The sequence below is a fragment of the Camelina sativa genome, chromosome 3, assembly GCF_000633955.1.
Source record: "Camelina sativa cultivar DH55 chromosome 3, Cs, whole genome shotgun sequence".
Classification (NCBI taxonomy): Eukaryota; Viridiplantae; Streptophyta; class Magnoliopsida; order Brassicales; family Brassicaceae; genus Camelina; species Camelina sativa.
The window spans coordinates 3,951,071-3,968,607 of NC_025687.1; the positions used below are offsets into that span (position 1 = coordinate 3,951,071).

General features: G+C 38.8%; 5 protein-coding genes and 2 pseudogenes across 6 annotated transcripts; 3 read left to right on the forward strand and 4 right to left on the reverse strand.

Annotated features, from left to right (window-relative positions):
* On the forward strand, positions 1,002-4,282 carry LOC104767665 (GDSL esterase/lipase At1g09390-like). The gene is made up of 5 exons (XM_010491659.2): positions 1,002-1,573; positions 2,074-2,265; positions 3,127-3,296; positions 3,476-3,737; positions 4,029-4,282. Exons 1-5 carry the CDS (start codon positions 1,138-1,140, stop codon positions 4,259-4,261), a joined length of 1,293 nt encoding a protein of 430 aa, XP_010489961.1. The 5' UTR covers positions 1,002-1,137; the 3' UTR covers positions 4,262-4,282.
* Positions 4,339-5,884, reverse strand: LOC104767673 (annotated as a pseudogene).
* LOC104767722 lies at positions 5,996-7,339 on the forward strand (annotated as a pseudogene).
* Positions 7,523-7,882, reverse strand: LOC104767716 (protein NIM1-INTERACTING 3-like). Its single transcript, XM_019243365.1, is given in 2 exon segments — positions 7,523-7,833; positions 7,835-7,882. Coding segments are annotated over 2 exon segments (333 nt in total). The 3' UTR covers positions 7,523-7,548.
* LOC104767707 (glucose-6-phosphate 1-dehydrogenase 4, chloroplastic) lies at positions 7,959-11,352 on the reverse strand. The gene is made up of 11 exons (XM_010491697.2): positions 11,110-11,352; positions 10,386-10,868; positions 10,194-10,288; positions 9,992-10,106; positions 9,693-9,898; positions 9,503-9,611; positions 9,380-9,414; positions 9,191-9,311; positions 8,882-9,084; positions 8,606-8,806; positions 7,959-8,510 (listed from the first exon to the last, which is right to left on the reverse strand). The coding sequence occupies exons 1-11, from the start codon at positions 11,209-11,211 to the stop codon at positions 8,273-8,275; spliced, it is 1,908 nt and encodes a 635-aa protein (XP_010489999.1). The 5' UTR covers positions 11,212-11,352; the 3' UTR covers positions 7,959-8,272.
* LOC104767693 (ATP-citrate synthase alpha chain protein 3) lies at positions 11,496-15,253 on the forward strand. 2 transcript variants are annotated; one of them, XM_010491691.1, is made up of 13 exons: positions 11,496-11,756; positions 12,073-12,249; positions 12,338-12,499; positions 12,599-12,679; positions 12,928-12,979; positions 13,098-13,212; positions 13,306-13,387; positions 13,482-13,577; positions 13,910-14,011; positions 14,103-14,219; positions 14,302-14,418; positions 14,574-14,696; positions 15,171-15,253. In XM_010491691.1, exons 1-12 carry the CDS (start codon positions 11,658-11,660, stop codon positions 14,646-14,648), a joined length of 1,275 nt encoding a protein of 424 aa, XP_010489993.1. In that variant the 5' UTR covers positions 11,496-11,657; the 3' UTR covers positions 14,649-14,696; positions 15,171-15,253. The 2 variants fall into 2 exon arrangements, with proteins under 2 accessions (XP_010489993.1, XP_010489987.1); XM_010491685.1 differs by lacking the exon at positions 15,171-15,253 and having other exon boundaries at positions 14,574-14,897.
* LOC104767684 (probable receptor-like protein kinase At5g18500) lies at positions 14,880-17,499 on the reverse strand. Its single transcript, XM_010491676.1, has 8 exons — positions 17,407-17,499; positions 16,483-17,064; positions 16,291-16,395; positions 16,088-16,210; positions 15,839-16,009; positions 15,631-15,760; positions 15,340-15,552; positions 14,880-15,251 (listed from the first exon to the last, which is right to left on the reverse strand). The coding sequence occupies exons 2-8, from the start codon at positions 17,046-17,048 to the stop codon at positions 15,165-15,167; spliced, it is 1,395 nt and encodes a 464-aa protein (XP_010489978.1). The 5' UTR covers positions 17,049-17,064; positions 17,407-17,499; the 3' UTR covers positions 14,880-15,164.

Here is a 17,537-nt window from a genome sequence, read left to right on the forward strand (position 1 = left end):
AAAATATTAATTAAATACCACAAATCTTATGTGGTATAAATATAACCATGTACCATCATCTGGCTCTACAAGGCGTGTGCAAATAGTTTTTCTAAATTCAGTATAGAATTGAATTAAATATCAATATTATTACATGTTTCATTGATTTTTTTTATACTACACACTTATTTTAAACTAACCAATTTCCAAAAATGATTGAATTATATTTTTTTTTCTTGTGTTGGTTATTTATATAATGTTTTGTAATCTAAAGAAAAATGTATAATGAGACCTTGTGTAATGGAAAATTTCATATACTACAAAAACAACATACATTCCCCACCTCCCCCCCCCCCTCATATATGCGTGAGTGTGTGTGTGATCAAATTTATTTGGGCTTAAAGTGCTAAAGGCCTTTCCTTAAGTGTACAGTAACTTCTGTGAGCAACAATGTCTTTTCTCATGAGTAGAAACAAATAAATATAAACGTAGATGTACCAAAAGCAAAAACAACATGTATAACACAACACGTAAAAAAAAATAATGCTTGTTGAAATTTGAGGAAGTTAGTAATGATTCATATCCTTGCTGGATTTAAGTGGTTTCACACGAAATGCTTTCCAAATTGAAGATGACTAGTTATGATTAGTACAATGCTTCTGCGTCATTTGCATAAGTCAAATAAGCTAGCGTTGGCGTCCGAATGATTTTTCGTGTCTCTTACTTATTTGGTTTCCAAGTTCTGACGTAAAATTTTCGCCGCGTATTTGTAGACTTCTAGTTTTATCTTTTTGTTGTTACGTACAAAAAGGAATTTTCCGTGCGATTCATTCTATCGCGTCCACTTCATTTGTGGCCTTGTGTGGGCTAAATTCGAATTAGAAGAAAAAAGTTTTCTATGATACAAAAGCCCAATGTTCATGCAGAAGTATATATAAGTATGATATCAGGAGAAAAAAAAAGTATATACTGTATAATTCTACCAATCACACTAATTTAACCCCCAAAAGAACCGGTTTGGAAAACTACACTGTAGTTTCTCTTTTGTTTTATTCTTTGTTTTAAGCCTAGATCCACATTGGAGCGCACGCATATCTTTTTATTTTTTTTCCCAACGGTGGGAAACTCGATCGATCTCGATATGCCTAAGCTTGAGTTATGTGTCTGTCACTATCAACCACCAAGCTACAAAGTCTTTGGCTTTATTATTTCAAATTAAATAAAAAGAATCACACTAATAAAAGCTTAAAAGTAAGAGAAACAAGATCCCACACTACTAGAAGCTCTCCGTTCACACCACTACTACTATCGATCAGTCTCTTCTTGGTTCTTGCAATGGCTACTCTGGCTCTTCACTCCTACTCTTTCTTCCTCTTCATTCTCCTGCCGGTAATCTTTAGTCCCCGACATCACTTGGCTGTGGCTGAAGGATGTCAACATCCTCCTGTGATATTTAACTTCGGAGATTCAAACTCCGACACGGGTGGACTCACCGCCGGACTCGGCTACTACATTGGTCTCCCCAACGGCCGCTCCTTTTTCCGACGATCCACCGGTCGATTATCCGACGGACGACTCGTCATCGATTTCCTCTGTAAGTCAGCGCTTCCTCTTGACTCCTAGTAATTACATTAGACGGTCGAGATTTAATGGTAGTGGGATCAAGTCGTGTCAAACCGTCCGATGAGACGGATCTATATCTTAACCGACGGCTGATATTCGCGTTACGTAATCCCGCAAAACGACACAATTAAAATTACTTCGTTGAAACGATGAAAATCTAATCCAAAAAAAGTGGGTCCCATTTCAGACATGGGGAGATGTCATAATCAATAAAGCGGGTCCCACGCTGTTAGATTTCGTGACTAAATAAAAAAAGAGTCAAACACAAACAAAACAGCGCCGTGCAGTTTAATGAGTTTAGTTTTTTGTCCAAATAGGAATTCACATGTTGATGATTAAAATACTGTTACGCATGTGTTTGATTGGAATCAAAATCTCTCGGTGATTTGGTGAAGAAGTTGAAGTGTAACAACTTTAATACTACTAAATGAATGTACGTAATAATTCTACAAATTTGAAATTAATTTGCAGGCGAGAGTTTGAATACAAGTCTATTGAACCCATATCTAGACTCATTGGTTGGATCAAAGTTCCAAAACGGTGCTAACTTCGCCATCGTTGGTTCTTCCACTCTTCCCAGATATGTTCCTTTCGCTCTCAACATTCAGCTTATGCAGTTCCTTCATTTCAAATCTCGAGCACTCGAGCTTGCTTCTACTTCAGGTATCTCTCTATCTGGTAACTACTAACTCCTTTGAGCAATTAACTTAGGGTGCAAATGGTTGCTCAATTGAAAAGGTTGAAGGAGTTGNACTATCGACAAATAAGATAATATCAAAATAGATTTCTTCGTCATTTAAAAGGATTAAAATAGTTCGATTATTCAAAATAGCATCTAATATAATATTTTGTAAGTTAATAAACCTAATAATCTTTTTGGGAAGCACACAAACAAACGATTCAAACATATAGTTTCATCTTAGAGTTGATGTGTTTAATTTGCCACTCGTGTACAAATGCGGTTTTATGTTTCAATAAGTGTCTAGTGTTTATGGTATGCAAACAAAGTTTTGTCCGTTTAAAGAAGACATTGCCCTAACTAAGGCTATCATGCAATATGCTATGGACAAAAATCCTTCCGCTGACCTACTTTTTATCTCAAGCCACATAGACTACTGTCATGGTAATTATCTCAACTTATTAAATTAAATCGAGATTAACATTATTTTTATTCGCAAACTAAGGGTGCAAATGGTTGCTCAATTGAAAAGGTTGAAGGAGTTGAAAAAAATTATTCAACCAAATTTCACCATTTGAATAGAAGAGGACGAAGAAGTTGGAAATACTTATTCAATCCATTCAACCTAAAAAGTTGAAAAAATAAACTAATCCTACAGCAAAAATGTTCAACTTGTTCAACCACTATTTTGGAGATGAATAAGTTGAATATTATTCAGCCCAATTTTGTTCAACTTAAAATTTTCAACTCTTTCAATTTTAAGCAACCATTTGCAGCCTTAGTATTTTTTTTTTTTTTTTTTAACTTAGTATTATACTAAATGATCCTTACATTGTGTTTTGCAGATCCTTTGAAGGAAATGATGATTAGCGAGAGTGGATTTAGAAACGCGTTGTACATGATCGATATTGGGCAGAATGATATTGCGAATTCATTTTCCAAAGGCCTTTCTTACTCCCGGGTTGTCAAGCTTATTATTCCCAACGTTATATCCGAGATCAAAAGTGCCATAAAGGTCAAAATTTTCACATATAGGTCTCTGTTTTCATTATATCCACACTTTTAAAGCAACATTTTCTTTTAAACTCGCACGCCAAAGCTGTTTACAACTAACTAAAGAAAAAAACAGTAGAGTACTTAATTAGCATAAAAGCAAACACACATTAAGTAAAATTGATGAAATTTCTTTTGCAGCTATTGTATGATGGAGGGAGGAAATTTTGGGTTCACAATACAGGACCTTTAGGTTGTTTGCCTCAGAAACTTTCAATGGTTCACAGCAAAGTTTTCGATAAGCACGGTTGCCTTGTGAGTTATAACGCAGCTGCAAAGCTGTTCAACGAAGGTTTGGATCATATGTGTGGAGAGCTGAGGACAGAGTTGAGAGAGGCCAACATTGTCTATGTCGACATTTATGCCATCAAGTACGATCTCATCACAAACTCCAGCAACTACGGTAAGCTTTCATACATATATATTAGTCAATTTATGACTATCATAGAACATTCTTTTACTTGTCTTCGTTAAGCATATTTGTCTCTAGCATCAAGCATGTATAAAACCTAAACCAAGTGATATTCATTTTTCATTCGGTTTGTATATATATCCTAGACCAATAGTATATCCCAAAACTGGATCTATTCAGTTATAACGGAAGGATACTTACGTATCTAAACTCTAAAGAATCAAATATTTATATTGTATCCATGATTATGGTTATGTAAAAAACGCAATTGTGTTTGTGCAGGCTTTGAGAAACCGTTAATGGCGTGTTGCGGATATGGAGGGCCTCCTTATAACTACAATGTGAACATAACGTGTGGGAACGGTGTCTCTAAAAGCTGCGACGAAGGGTCTAGGTTTATAAGCTGGGACGGAATACACTACACCGAGACAGCTAACGCAATTGTAGCCATGAAAGTATTGTCGATGCAATACTCTACGCCACCAACTCCCTTCCACTTCTTCTGCGGCAGCTGATATAATTCTTGTTATGTGCTTGTTCTGTTCCAATCAAGTATGAAACTTTCTTTTTGTTTCCTTTGTAATTGGTTGGATTGGTTGAACTCTCAACTCTTATTAATATATCCGAAGTTCTGATTTCATGTAAACCCGGTCACATATGATTGGACATACTTACATAACAATAGAACTGACAAGAGATTTACTCTGTTGTGTCGAGAAAAGGGTAATCAGTGTAACCCACGACAGGATCAAAACTATAGAAACTTGGTCTCTCATACTTATTCAGCGGCGCATCGAGCTCAAACCGTCTAAGGCAAATCCGGATTAGCCAAGAACAGTCGTCCGTACGCCACAAGATCGGCTCTTCCCTCCGCCACCGCCCTGTTCCCATCTTCTCTGGTATAACCTCCGGCGACAATGAACGTTCCATCAAACGCCTTTCTCATCGGCGTAAGCGATTCCGTGCATTCGAAAATCTCACTAGCTGTTTTCATCCTCGGCTCAACCATGTGGCAGTAGAGTATCTCGAATCTGTTGAGGGACTTAGCCATGTAAAGCCCTAATCTTTGAGGGTCTGAATCTCCGGATTCCATGTAATTAGCGAACGGTGAGAGTCTGATTCCAACGCGATCAGGTCCGATCTCGTTCGACACCGCTTCGATGACTTCTAAAGCGAATCTGCATCGATTCTCTAGAGATCCTCCGTAACCATCGACTCGATCGTTAACAGAGTCTTTCATAAACTGGTCAATCAAGTACCCGTGAGCTCCATGGATCTCAACTCCATCGTAACCTGGAAGAAAACAAAAAAAGCTGGAACCTTTCTTCTTGGGTTTGATTCAATCAATTTTCAAAGTTTCGATTGCGTTTCTTGCAGCGAGACGAAACTCATTAACAATGGTGGGGATTTCATCAGTTGTTAGCCTTCTCGGAGGTGTATACTCACTCGATGGATCGTTGGCGAATGGCTTATCCGTAGAAGAGACAGGAGCTTCCCGATTTGGCTGACAATCTACAAATATTCGTAAGATGAGCAACTTCAAACCCTAAAAGAGAGAACTTTATAAAGTGTTTCTTATAAATAAACCTCGATGAGAAACACGACCAGCGTGCCAGAGCTGGCAGAAGAAGACGCCGCCATGGGAGTGAACGGCGTCAACGATGGGTTTCCATGCTTCTATTTGTTCTCTTCTCCATATCCCTGGCATGTTTTGATACGCCATGGCAGTTTCAGAAACTCCGGTGGCTTCGCTGATGAGAAGACCTCCCGGAGTTGTTCTCTGAGAGTAATACAAGGCGACGTGAGGATGTGGAACGTTACCATATGATCTCATTCTCCCCATCGGAGCCATAACTATTCTGGAATATTTATTATTTAGATATTTAAGAGTTTTCATTAAGACAATCTATTATGTATTTTAGCAGCACAAAATTGAATGAGAGATATAAGAGAACCTGTGTGTAAGGTTGAAGTTTCTCATTGAGAATTGGGTGAGTAGAGGAATTGTCTGTTTAGTTGCGTTCTCCATCTGTTTATCTTTCAAGAACTCCAGATTTTGTGTTGAGTTTTTCAGAGATTGTTTTGGAGATTTATTACCAGCTACGTGAAACAGAGGAAGTTTTAAGAGACACGAAGAGTCAAAGACGATACTCGAGTCTCTCCTTTATCATTGATTTGTTTACGAAATGTTTAAGCAACTACGATGTGATTGTGTGGTATCTTTGTTTCGTTACGTCGATATCATACCAGTTGGCTAAATATCGTATTCTATCTTTACTTGTCAACCAAGATTTTTTATTATTTTATATTTTTGGGTAACTAAACTACACTGAGAATGAAGGCAGAGTTACTTTATTTTTGTTATTTTGATTCAATGAAGGAGCAAAATGATGCAACTTGGCAAACGATGATCAATATTGACGAAATAAACGGTTTTGAATTGGAGGCTCTTGATTTATTTGTTCTGATGCAGAAACAGGTAGTTAGACTGACTTTTCCAACATTGATCAGCGTTCTTTCGGTCTGCCCCAGCTTAGCAAGCCTCCACCATGGTAAACAGGTCCACGCTCAGTTGCTTAGATGTCAGTTTGATGTGAAGTCGAAGCTAATCGTTGACATGTTTCCTTCCAAGGACATTCTCATGTGGAATTCAAGTTATGCCTCCCACGGTCTAGGAGAGGAAGCTGTTAAAGTTTTCTATGAGATGCCTTTGTCTGGTGTAGTACTGAGTCTAACGAAGTTACTTTTGTTGCAACTCTCGCCGCATGCAGTTACGCTGGGATGGTTGAGGAAGGGCTTAAGATATTTGAAGCTATGGAATCAGTTTTTGGGGTTAAGCCCATAATCGCGCATTATGCTTGCATGGTAAGATATGTTTGGGCGTGCAGGACGGTTTGAAGAGGCTATGGAAATGATTGATAGTATGACTGTCGAACCAGATGCTACAGTTTGGGGTTCTTTATTAGGAGCATGTAGAACTCTCTCGCAGCTGGATTTGGCAGAATTTTCTGCAATGAAACTCATAGAGATTGAACCGGAGAATTCGAGGACTTACATCTTGCTGTCCAACATTTATGCATCTCTAGGTAGGTGGACAAATGTTGCGGAACTGAGAAAAGTTATGAAGACAAAGATGGTAAGAAAATCACCAGGTTGTAGCTGGACTGAAGTCGAGAACAAGGTGAACACGTTCACTCGCAAGGGTATTTGTAGCCATCCCGAGCAGGAATCGATTATGAAGATATTGGATGGGTTATCGAGAGAACCTGGCTATAATCCTGATTACAACTATGCATTGCATGATGTAGGCGAGGAAGAGAAAGTTGCTAGCCTGAGATACCGTAGTGAGAGACTCGCGGTGGCTTACTGTCTCTTGAAGCTACCTGAAGGAGTACCCATCCGAGTTATGAAAAACCTTAAGAGTTTGTAGGGATTGCCACAGCAATCAAAATGATCTCTAAGGTGAAATAGATTCCATCACTTCAGAAATGGAGAGTGTTCTTGTAAAGATTATTGGTGAGATTTATAAAAGCCAAGCAAAATGTTCTCATCTGATCGTTAAAGCGTTGTATATACTCACAAACCATAGGAGCCTGTTCAACCATTGATTAGAGTTATCTCTATGCTCTGCTCTGCTCTCAATGCGCATTTGTAGCATTTCCTTTTCTATGGTTAATAAGAATTAAAGATCTCTGTGTAAGCATAACTAGAATCCAATGGCAAATTTGTTTTTAGTACATAATAGTTATTACCATTCTTTGTTGCTTGTACAGAAATTGAAGAGATCTCTGTCTCTTGTGTACTACAGAGAAAGATTCAAGTCTAAACAAACGTCAGTCTCTGATCCGTCTTGCTGTTCCTTAGAGCCGTACTCGTTGGATGCTGAAGAGCTTATATCAGCTGCTTTTTCTTTGTTCTTGGCCTCTGCTCCATTCATGAAAACGAAATCCTCAGGCTGAAACGAAGGGAATCTACAAACCCTCGCTCTTTCTTCTTCCTGTCTCGTCTTCTCAATGGAGCTGATCACGTATTTCCGCATTTCCCTTGCGTTTTTAAGAAATGTGTACATCTTTTCCATCTTTTCTTCTCTCGTCTTCCTCCTTCTCCATTTTCACTTTCTTCCTGTCTCTATCCATTGAACCACTCTCTCTTCCTTTTCTTTTCTCTTTAGCTACACCACTTACACTTTCTATATAATCAACACATGATAGATCTTGAAGAATTTTCTGCAGGAATTGGTGGAGGAGATATAATTATTGCCTCTAGTGGGAAGACCAACAACATAACCTTATCTAAAAGTCTCTCATACTTTCTTCTTTTCTTTGGGTGGCTTTGGAGATTTTTCAACACTAATATGGACCCCACCATGATGGACATTCAAATAGCAACATGTTATACATGTGTACAGTCTACAGAGAATGGTTCAGCTTCATGCTAAAGCTGCTGAACAATCTGGATTGCCCGGATTCAGAATCATTCTCATTTGTTTGTAAAGCTTTGTTGGTTGATCTTCCTTTGTTTCTGCTTCAGTCATCTGCCCATGGGACGCCGTGCTTGGCCCAGAGATAGTATGCTCCAACTGGTCCTCGTCCACCGAATTCATATAACTCGGGAGCTGTGTGGTGCTTGTCTATTTCTTCTAAGACCGGACTCAGAATGTCCCATGCTGCTGCAACCTCATCACTTCTCATGAACAGATGATTATCTCCATCAATTACATCATGAATCAGGTGTTCATATGAGTCTGGTACTTCGGTTTTATACCTACAGGTTTGACCCAACAACGCAAATAACTATAAGGAGCAAGAGTTTGATTTTCAGAAATTTTTAGAAACACAGATGAGAAAAGCAAAACTTGCCTGTCTTTATAGAGAAGGTTAAGTTCAGAAGCGTCTAGCTGAAGACCTAAACCAGGAATCTTGTTGTTAATTTTCACCAGGATGGCCTCATCAGGTTCGTCACGCAGAATAAGCTCATTTGTCCCCAAATCTATGTTTATTCCAATATTTTCTCGGTAAAGGTTTCCGGGAACATGCCGGAATTGCACACGAATCTCCACTCTTTGAATATTAAGGCACACCAATCAATTGTCATGACATTTGGATATTTCCATGAGTCAGAATAGTTATTCTTACCTGTGTTTAATGAGGCCTGTGCCAACTCTTACCAAGAAAGGTACACCATCCCAACGTGCATTATCAATATACAAGGCTGCAGCGCAATATGTAGGGTCTACACCGTTTAAGATCACACCGTTCTTTTCTTGTGAACTAGATTTATACTCACCAAGGATGACATCACGTGGGTCTAGTTTGCGAATTGATCTCAAAACCTTCACCTGAAGAAGCAGGTTTGTCACAACTCACAAGGTCACTTGACAGAACATGAGTACACAACTTATATATATCATAAGACGATTTTGTTCTTTGCTAGTGAAGGTTGACCTTTTCATTCCGGATATCTTCACCATCGAGACTTATCGGAGGTTCCATGGTAAGTAATGCGATTGTCTGAAGTATATGACTGTGCACTATGTCCCGTATGATTCCATATCCATCAGAATACCTTAAAAAAAGCAGTAGGAAATTAGGTACTGATGCCATTTCTTTGTTTATAGAACTACTGTGCCTTACTTTTCTGTTTGCGCAATTGATTCTGATACAATAACCTGGAAACATCGTTTATAGACAAAGTGAACAAACCAGAATGTGGAGGAGGAAAGTCCAGGGCACTATACACAAATATAAACAATCTACCTGTACATTGCGTATGTATGTTCTGTTCCATAGTGGTTCAAAAACTAGATTTGAAAACCTTAACACTGTCAGATTTTCAATGAGGTTCCTTCCTAACATGTGATCTATCCTGCAACGGGCACATAAACTGTGAATAAAGATGAACTCGGAGAGCTGTGCATGTGCAGAAAGCAACTAGATTAAAAAAGACCTGTAGATTTGCTTCTCTTTAAACTTAGAGAGAAGTGACTTTGTCAGCTGATGAGACGACTGTGAGCTAAAACCAAAAGGCTTCTCAACTATTATACGAGTCCAGCCTCGTGGTGCTTGAGCTTTATCTGCAATGGTGCATGCCACATCCATGAGAGCTTCTTGAGGTACTGAGAGGTAAAAAATCCTATTCGCTTTTGATTTTCCCTGAAGAAGGAACGCTATTATTGTATTAGTGTTTTATCCTTCTTTTCTGTTCCAAATATTGTAAACACAGAAAGAAGACTACTTCAATGCTACCTCAATCTTTTTCATTCTCTCGGCAAGTCGGGACATCCCATCCTTGTTATTATGACCTCCATTGATATAGTATGTTCTACTAAGAAACGCATCCATCTTTTCCCCGCAATTTTCCCTGAACATTTAATATCATTATCCTCAGTTAGCACTGATCATATCACATTTACCAAGTATAATGTAGGAACAAGAAATATATACATACTGATGATCAACACGGCAAGTCAGAGTTGACGCGATGATGGATCTAAGGTCTTTATCTGTAAGATTTTTTCTTGAAAACCCAAATATGCCAACATCCTGTGACAATGAAGTCCAATCAAGAAGACAAACCAAGAAAAAAAAACCACCCAATAGCTTTCACTAATCATTTTGTTCACGAGTAGCAAAACCGTACCTCAGGAAGGTAGCCGCTATAATACAACGCAAACAGTGCAGGGAAAATCTTCCATCTTGCTAGTTCACCAGTAGCTCCTACAACAGCAATGCAAAGCGAGGCACCTCTTTGGACATCTGAAAGACCATCCGAGGATTGTTTTAACACAGGTGGTAAGTCTCCAACTTTGTGAGAACCATCACTCAAATCAGCTCCTATAGCTCCAGTTTCATCAGTAAAACTTGGATCACTTTGAACATTAGCAAGTTGTAAAGAAGGATCTTCAGGGGATGTATTTGAGTCTTTCCCTAGTTCATCTCTGAGCTCTGAGCGTATTTTAAGCTCGTTTACAGGCCGGTGTTTCCTGTGGCTGCCATGTCTGACATTCAGGCTTTTAAGTATCCATAGCTTCTTCAATCCACAAAATCTCCGGCAGAGATTTGAGCCTCCTCCGTTGAGAACAAGGTTTTCGTTTCTGGAGAAACTGTAGTCTCTTGACGAAACCTACTCACACACACACACACAAAAAGAATTCAAATTTCAACATCTGGAGCCAAAAAGCAAGTTCCTTTAGAATCAATTCCTACTAAGCTTAAATTCAGTTGGCATATAGCAAAATTTGAGATCTCTGTTGAGGAGATTGCAGAAATTTCAGCATAAAACAAAGATAATATCTATCTTTATTTCTCAAAAACAATGATCTTTTGATAAAACGAAAAGCATGCAAGAAAGGTACATCGAATACCGGAAAATTAGAAAAAGAGGCGGCGAGATTGGAAGAGCAGGCGGAGTGGGAAGGAGCCGTATCTGATTGAGAGAAGGGAAGCAAGCAACTGGAGAGAGCCATGAGGATGGTTCCTCCTCAGGGATTAATTAGCTTAACACTGTTAAAACTTTAAGAAGCTGCTTTAAGTGGAAGACGAGTGCAACTTTAACTTCTCTAGTTTTGGGTACAGCTGATTCACGCCTTCGTTGTTCTCAACCGAACCGAACCGAACCGATTGGCTATTGAGGAAAGGTGGGGGAATAATATACAGGTGGTTTAGGCGGGGGTGGGTAGGTTTGACATTGATTGACAGCTCAACGTCAACGTCTCTTCTGGTTCTGAGTCTGCGTCACCGTTGTGTTGCTGAGATCATCTTCTATACTACTTCTTCGATCTTATCGTCTCGAAAGTTCTCACCTTTCTTTTATTTTTCGGCGGAGAAAGAAAGACTTTTTATTTATTTAAAGTGCTGAAGAGGAACGATCACTATCTCTGTTTCAGATTCTGGGTTTGGATTGTCTAATTCGATGGCGCGGAAGAAGATAAGAGAGTATGACTCTAAGAGACTTCTCAAGGAACACTTGAAGCGTCTCGCTAACATTGACCTGCAGATTCGCTCTGCTCAGGTCACTTTTTTTAACGAATTCTAGTTTGTTTTGTTGTTCTCATTGATCTGCTTTGAATTGTCAAAAACTGTTGCATCTTCAATTACGCTAAACTCTGTAGAATTATTCAATTGTACCTCATTGTGATTGAGACTTATTTGGACTTAAGAGCTATTAAATGTGAGAATATGTTGGGAAAGATGGTTTCATCTCTCTTTACGGATGATCTGGGGATATATGTCTATCTTGTCTAAACCAACGAGAACATTGGATTAAGAACTGATTTGTTTTCTCTAATACATATGGGTGATTTGTTTACTGTTGCGTACTTTTTTAGGTGACAGAATCTACGGATTTCACTGAGTTGACCAACCAGGAGTCATGGCTATCGTCTACAAAGCTAGTTGTGAAGCCTGATATGCTATTTGGGAAACGCGGGAAAAGCGGCCTGGTAGCTCTGAAGCTGGATCTTGCTGAAGTTGCTGACTTTGTCAAAGCCCGCCTCGGTACTGAGGTGACTTATCCCAGCTGCCCGAGCTTATAGAACAGCGGGTTAAGTTTGTTATATCATTGTTTGATGTTTATTTTTGTATGTTTCGCAGGTTGAGATGGAGGGATGTAAAGCCCCTATCACTACATTCATTGTGGAGCCCTTTGTGCCTCATGATCAAGAATACTACCTTTCTATTGTATCTGATAGGCTTGGATGCACTATAAGCTTCTCTGAATGTGGCGGCATTGAGATAGAAGAGAACTGGGACAAAGTAATTATTTTTTTGGCTCTTTTCTTGTTTCTCTGCTTTCTCTTTCTGGGCTCAGTTTTGTTGTTTTCTCCCAATAATTCGGTTTTCTGGTCCCAACAGGTGAAGACTATATTTCTTCCTGCGGAAAAGTCAATGACACTAGAAGTATGTGCTCCATTGATAGCAACACTTCCTCTTGAGGTAAGTATTTGTCAGCTGTGAGAAAAAGCTAGTGACACCATGCAACAATTGGTCTAACGGAAACTTAGATATCTAGTTTCAGTGTGCATACAGTCTCTGCTTTTTTTTGTATTCCTATGCATATTCAAAGATCTGTGAAGCTGGATTTATGGCTTCTCAGTACTGGAGTCTATGTCAAAGAGATTATTAAGTTAGGTTCTTTCAACTTATGCTTAGCCTGCTCTCATAAATGTGTATGTGCATTTCAGGTTCGAGCTAAAATCGGCAATTTCATAATGGGTGCGTTTGCTGTATTTCAAGGTATGGATATGATTAGGCCACTTGTTGACTTTCAAGCGTTTGTGTACATACCAAGAGCTTTGATACGAGATCTCTTTGAGGACATTGCCTTATTATCTATCTGTGTGTTTTCTTGAAGATTTGGATTTCAGTTTTATGGAGATGAATCCTTTTACACTAGTCGAGGGAGAACCATTCCCTTTGGATATGAGGGGAGAACTGGACGACACTGCTGCCTTCAAGAACTTCAACAAGTATGTCTAACATTTATAAGTTCCTCGTTGAGAGATCTGCAATCAATTTTTTTCTGTGGAAACTCATTGGATTGATAAGTTCTATCAATTCAGGTGGGGAGACATTGAGTTTCCTCTGCCATTTGGAAGGGTCCTCAGTCCAACGGAGAACTTCATTAATGGTTTAGATGAGAAGGTTTGAGCGGCTGGCTTTTCTTTACAAACCGCTTTGGTGACTCAAAAAGGAAAGTAATTTAACTGATCATGCATGTGTGTGTTACTTATTGCAGACAAGTGCTTCTTTAAAGTTCACTGTTCTGAATCCTAAAGGCCGCATCTGGACAATGGTAGCTGGAGGCGGTGCTAGCGTCATATATGCTGACACAGTGAGTTGAAACCCCTGAGCTCAAATATACATTGATCTTATTTAAGTAGAGAGTTGCAGTTACAAAACTTAAAAGGCCTGATCCTTGAAATGAGCTAATTGTCACGGAATCAACTCAAATTTCAGATTATAGACAGTTTATAGCCATTATGAGTAGAACCATCAACTTATTGTGTTAGTTAGTGGCTCTCTATGATTTTATCATTTAAGCAACCTCATATCCTTACCATTTTAAATGACTGGAAAAACATTTCTTTCAAAGAAAGTGTTATTATGAGGACTCCGAAGAATTTCTCACATTAATTTGTTTGTATTTTCCTTATCTACATTAAGGTTGGGGATTTAGGCTATGCATCAGAACTTGGGAACTACGCAGAGTATAGTGGAGCACCTAAGGAAGACGAGGTGTTACAGTACGCAAGAGTTGTCATTGATGTAAGTATGGCAAAGAACTTAGCTTTTGCTATTCACTGTTTTTCTCTATACAAATTTAGAGATTCACGGACAAAATGTTGGAGTTTGTCAGTGTGCTACTGCTGATCCTGACGGGCGTAAACGAGCTCTTCTTATTGGAGGCGGCATTGCAAACTTCACAGATGTAGCTGCTACTTTCAACGGTATCATCAGAGCCTTGAGAGAAAAGGTACTTTTCTAACAACCTTTAGTGAATGAACAAAACAGTTGCTACTGTATTTTTAGCAGTTTGTTTTGTTTGCCATGAGCAGGAAACGAGGTTGAAAGCATGTAGAATGCACATTTACGTAAGGAGAGGTGGACCAAATTACCAGACTGGTTTGGCTAGAATGCGAGCTTTGGGAGAGGAACTCGGTGTTCCTCTAGAGGTAACCAAACTACTTATGGAAAATTAGCAGCTGTGAATAAAGACTGTTACAATCTAAGCCTAGTAAATGGTGGAAATCACCCTTTTTCACCTCTCGGACGCTAAAGATTTGTGTTTAGCTCGAATACTGAACTTCATAAGGATTGATGATTGCAGGTATATGGACCAGAAGCAACAATGACGGGAATATGCAAACGAGCTATTGACTGCATCATGTTACCTGATGCATAACCCACCTGCAATTTAAAAAGCAGAACACAAACTCTGGAGCTAGACGTTGTAAGTGTGTTGTTTCCTGTTCTTCATCTCTTTTCCACATAAGAAAATGAGAAGACTGTATAAAACGTTTTTCCCCGTCTGGATGTGAATTTGAAAACTGCATTACTGTGTGTTGCAACTTGCAAGTGTAATTGTAATCAAACGATCAAAATCCTAATTTGAATTGTACAATAAGACTTCAAAAGGTAAATGGTACTTTGATTTTTTGTGTGTGGTAAAGTTACACTCGCTATACACACCAATCTATTATACAAATCCAGTTCCATATACAAACATGTCTATGCATACCATATATATCACATGTACATTCCTCTCTATCATCTGTCAATGCAAATGTAAAAAACCGGAAGAAATGAAAGAAAAAAGATTCCCAAGAACAAGAAATGCAGAAGAATCAACAACTTTCAAAGAATAGAGAAAACTTTGCTCCAGAGCAAATATATCTGTTTTGTAATGGTAATCTGATTATTACAGTCTCTTGCTCTGTGATCTTGAAACCGGTGTGCTTCTATCGGTATCCGAGTTTTCCTCTGGCGTCCTGCGCATTCTCCGCTCCTGTAAGTTTGAATTCGTGCTTAAGCTTTTACAACTCTGCATACTTTTCTGTTTCATACAAAAAAAAGATTATATAGCAAACACTAACCTCTCTTGGTATGGGATATTCCTCAGACTCTAGCATACGCACAACTTGGCTCATTTTAGGTCTCTTTTCAGAATCAGGATCAATACATCTAAGTGCTGTAAGAAGAACACGTTTCAGTGCTCGCGTCGCTGGCCTAACCGCTATGTTTGGATCAATTACTTCTTCCAGTCTCTTACTCCCCACCATCATCTTCAACCACTCAACTAGATTCACCTGCAAAAAGAATGTTAATGAGTCTCAAAACTCATCACATGTAATCAAATCATCTCATTCTCTTCATACTGTATCTACCTCATTTGCAGGACGCGCATAATCCACAGGATCTCTTCCGGTTATTGCTTCTAAGACCAAAACACCAAAGCTGTACACATCACTCTTCTCATTCAAAAGTCCTGTATTTGCATACTCAGGAGCAACATACCTGCAATACTCGGAACAAAACCATGGCTCAGCTTTTAGCTCTTTTTTGTGAAAAAAACAAAGTTGCTTAATATATTACCCAAATGTTCCCATCACTCGGGTAGTCACATGGCTTTTCCCATCTCCAAGCAACTTGGCAAGGCCAAAATCAGAAATCTTGGCATTGAATCTATCATCGATCAGTATATTGCTCGACTTGATGTCTCTATGCACTACTTTTGGCTCGATTGCCTCGTGTAGATACGCAAGACTGCACAAGGAATACAACCATTACATCACAACAAATGTGAAAAAACTGAAAATAATGTTAAAGGTTTTGCTTAATTACGCCTTGGATGTGCCGATGAGAACTTTCATTCTAGCCTCCCAAGTTAGATAACCGTGGTGTTGCATTGCTCCATGAAGCCATTCTTCGAGGTTCCCATTGTTCATATACTCATAAACCAATATCCTAATAGAGCAATAAACTCACAAAATTAGTTGGTTTCTCCTTTCTCTCTATGTAAGATAAAGTATCAATATAATTTATACCTGTGTGTGCCTTCAATGCAGTATCCTAGAAGACGTACCAAGTGCTTGTGACGCACATGACCAATAGCATCAACCTCTACTCTAAACTCTTTCTCAGCTTGTCCCCTACAAAATCCAGCAACAATCGATATTCAAGAATAACCAACAAATCAAAAGAGCTCAGACCTTTTTTTCACTAAGACCATAACTCACAAGTGGTTCAGGATCTTTTTAACGGCGACATGAGTCCCATTGACCAACTCTCCTCTGTAAACAATTCCATACCCTCCTTCACCAATCACATTTTCCTTTGAGAATCTGTTTGTTGCTATTTCAAGATCTCTGAGTGTAAACCAATGACCCCATCCAAGGTGTGACTCAGGTAAACCAGAAAGAGGTGATGGTGATGGTGTTCCCATCTCATACAATGATGAAGAAGACCGGTTTGCAACACACAGAGAACCTTCTTTGCCTGAACCAGACCGGCTACTACTCACTCCGTCCCTCTTCTTCTCCATATCCAAATTAAGCAAGAATTTGTCAGATTCATTGCTGTTTATGTCATGATGATCAAAGTTACCACTCGTTGAGACATGCTCGATTCTTACTTCCTTGATCTCTTTTGATACCGCAGGGGTTTGGATGATGGGAAGAGTTAAGGTTTTGGATCTTCTTGATTTCTTTTTCCAAATGAGACAAAATGAAAGAACAGCGAGTATGGCTACGATGAACAGCGCAATGGCGATAAAGATTGCTTGCCAGATCTTAAGTCCAGACATTGGGTTCCTTCCTAATCTGCTTTTAGATTCAGATTCATCAAACAAAGAGAGTAAAACTTGATACAGTCAGACCAAGAAAAGAAATTAAATATTCTGAAAGGAACTACATGAACAATTCTGTGTGATTGATGATGATGATGAAGAGACTCCAAGTTGATTTAGTAGTGGTCCCAAATTATACAAGAAGGACCACTAAGTAAGTACATAATGATCAAATAAAGCAAGAAGATAACAAAATGCAGCAATCATTAACATCTTCATGATCCATTTAAAAGATATATATGACAAGCAAGGATGATAGAAGTACCGCACAAAGAATAAAGACAGAACAAGTAGATGACAATTTAATGATTATTACCTCTGCGAATGAAGCTTGACAAGAGAAGCTCTCTAAAGAACAAAAGACAATAACGTTTAGATGAAACAGAGAAAACAGAGTTTTTTCAAAAAGAATGTTGAACTTTTTTTTTTTTTTGTGAAGAAGAAGAT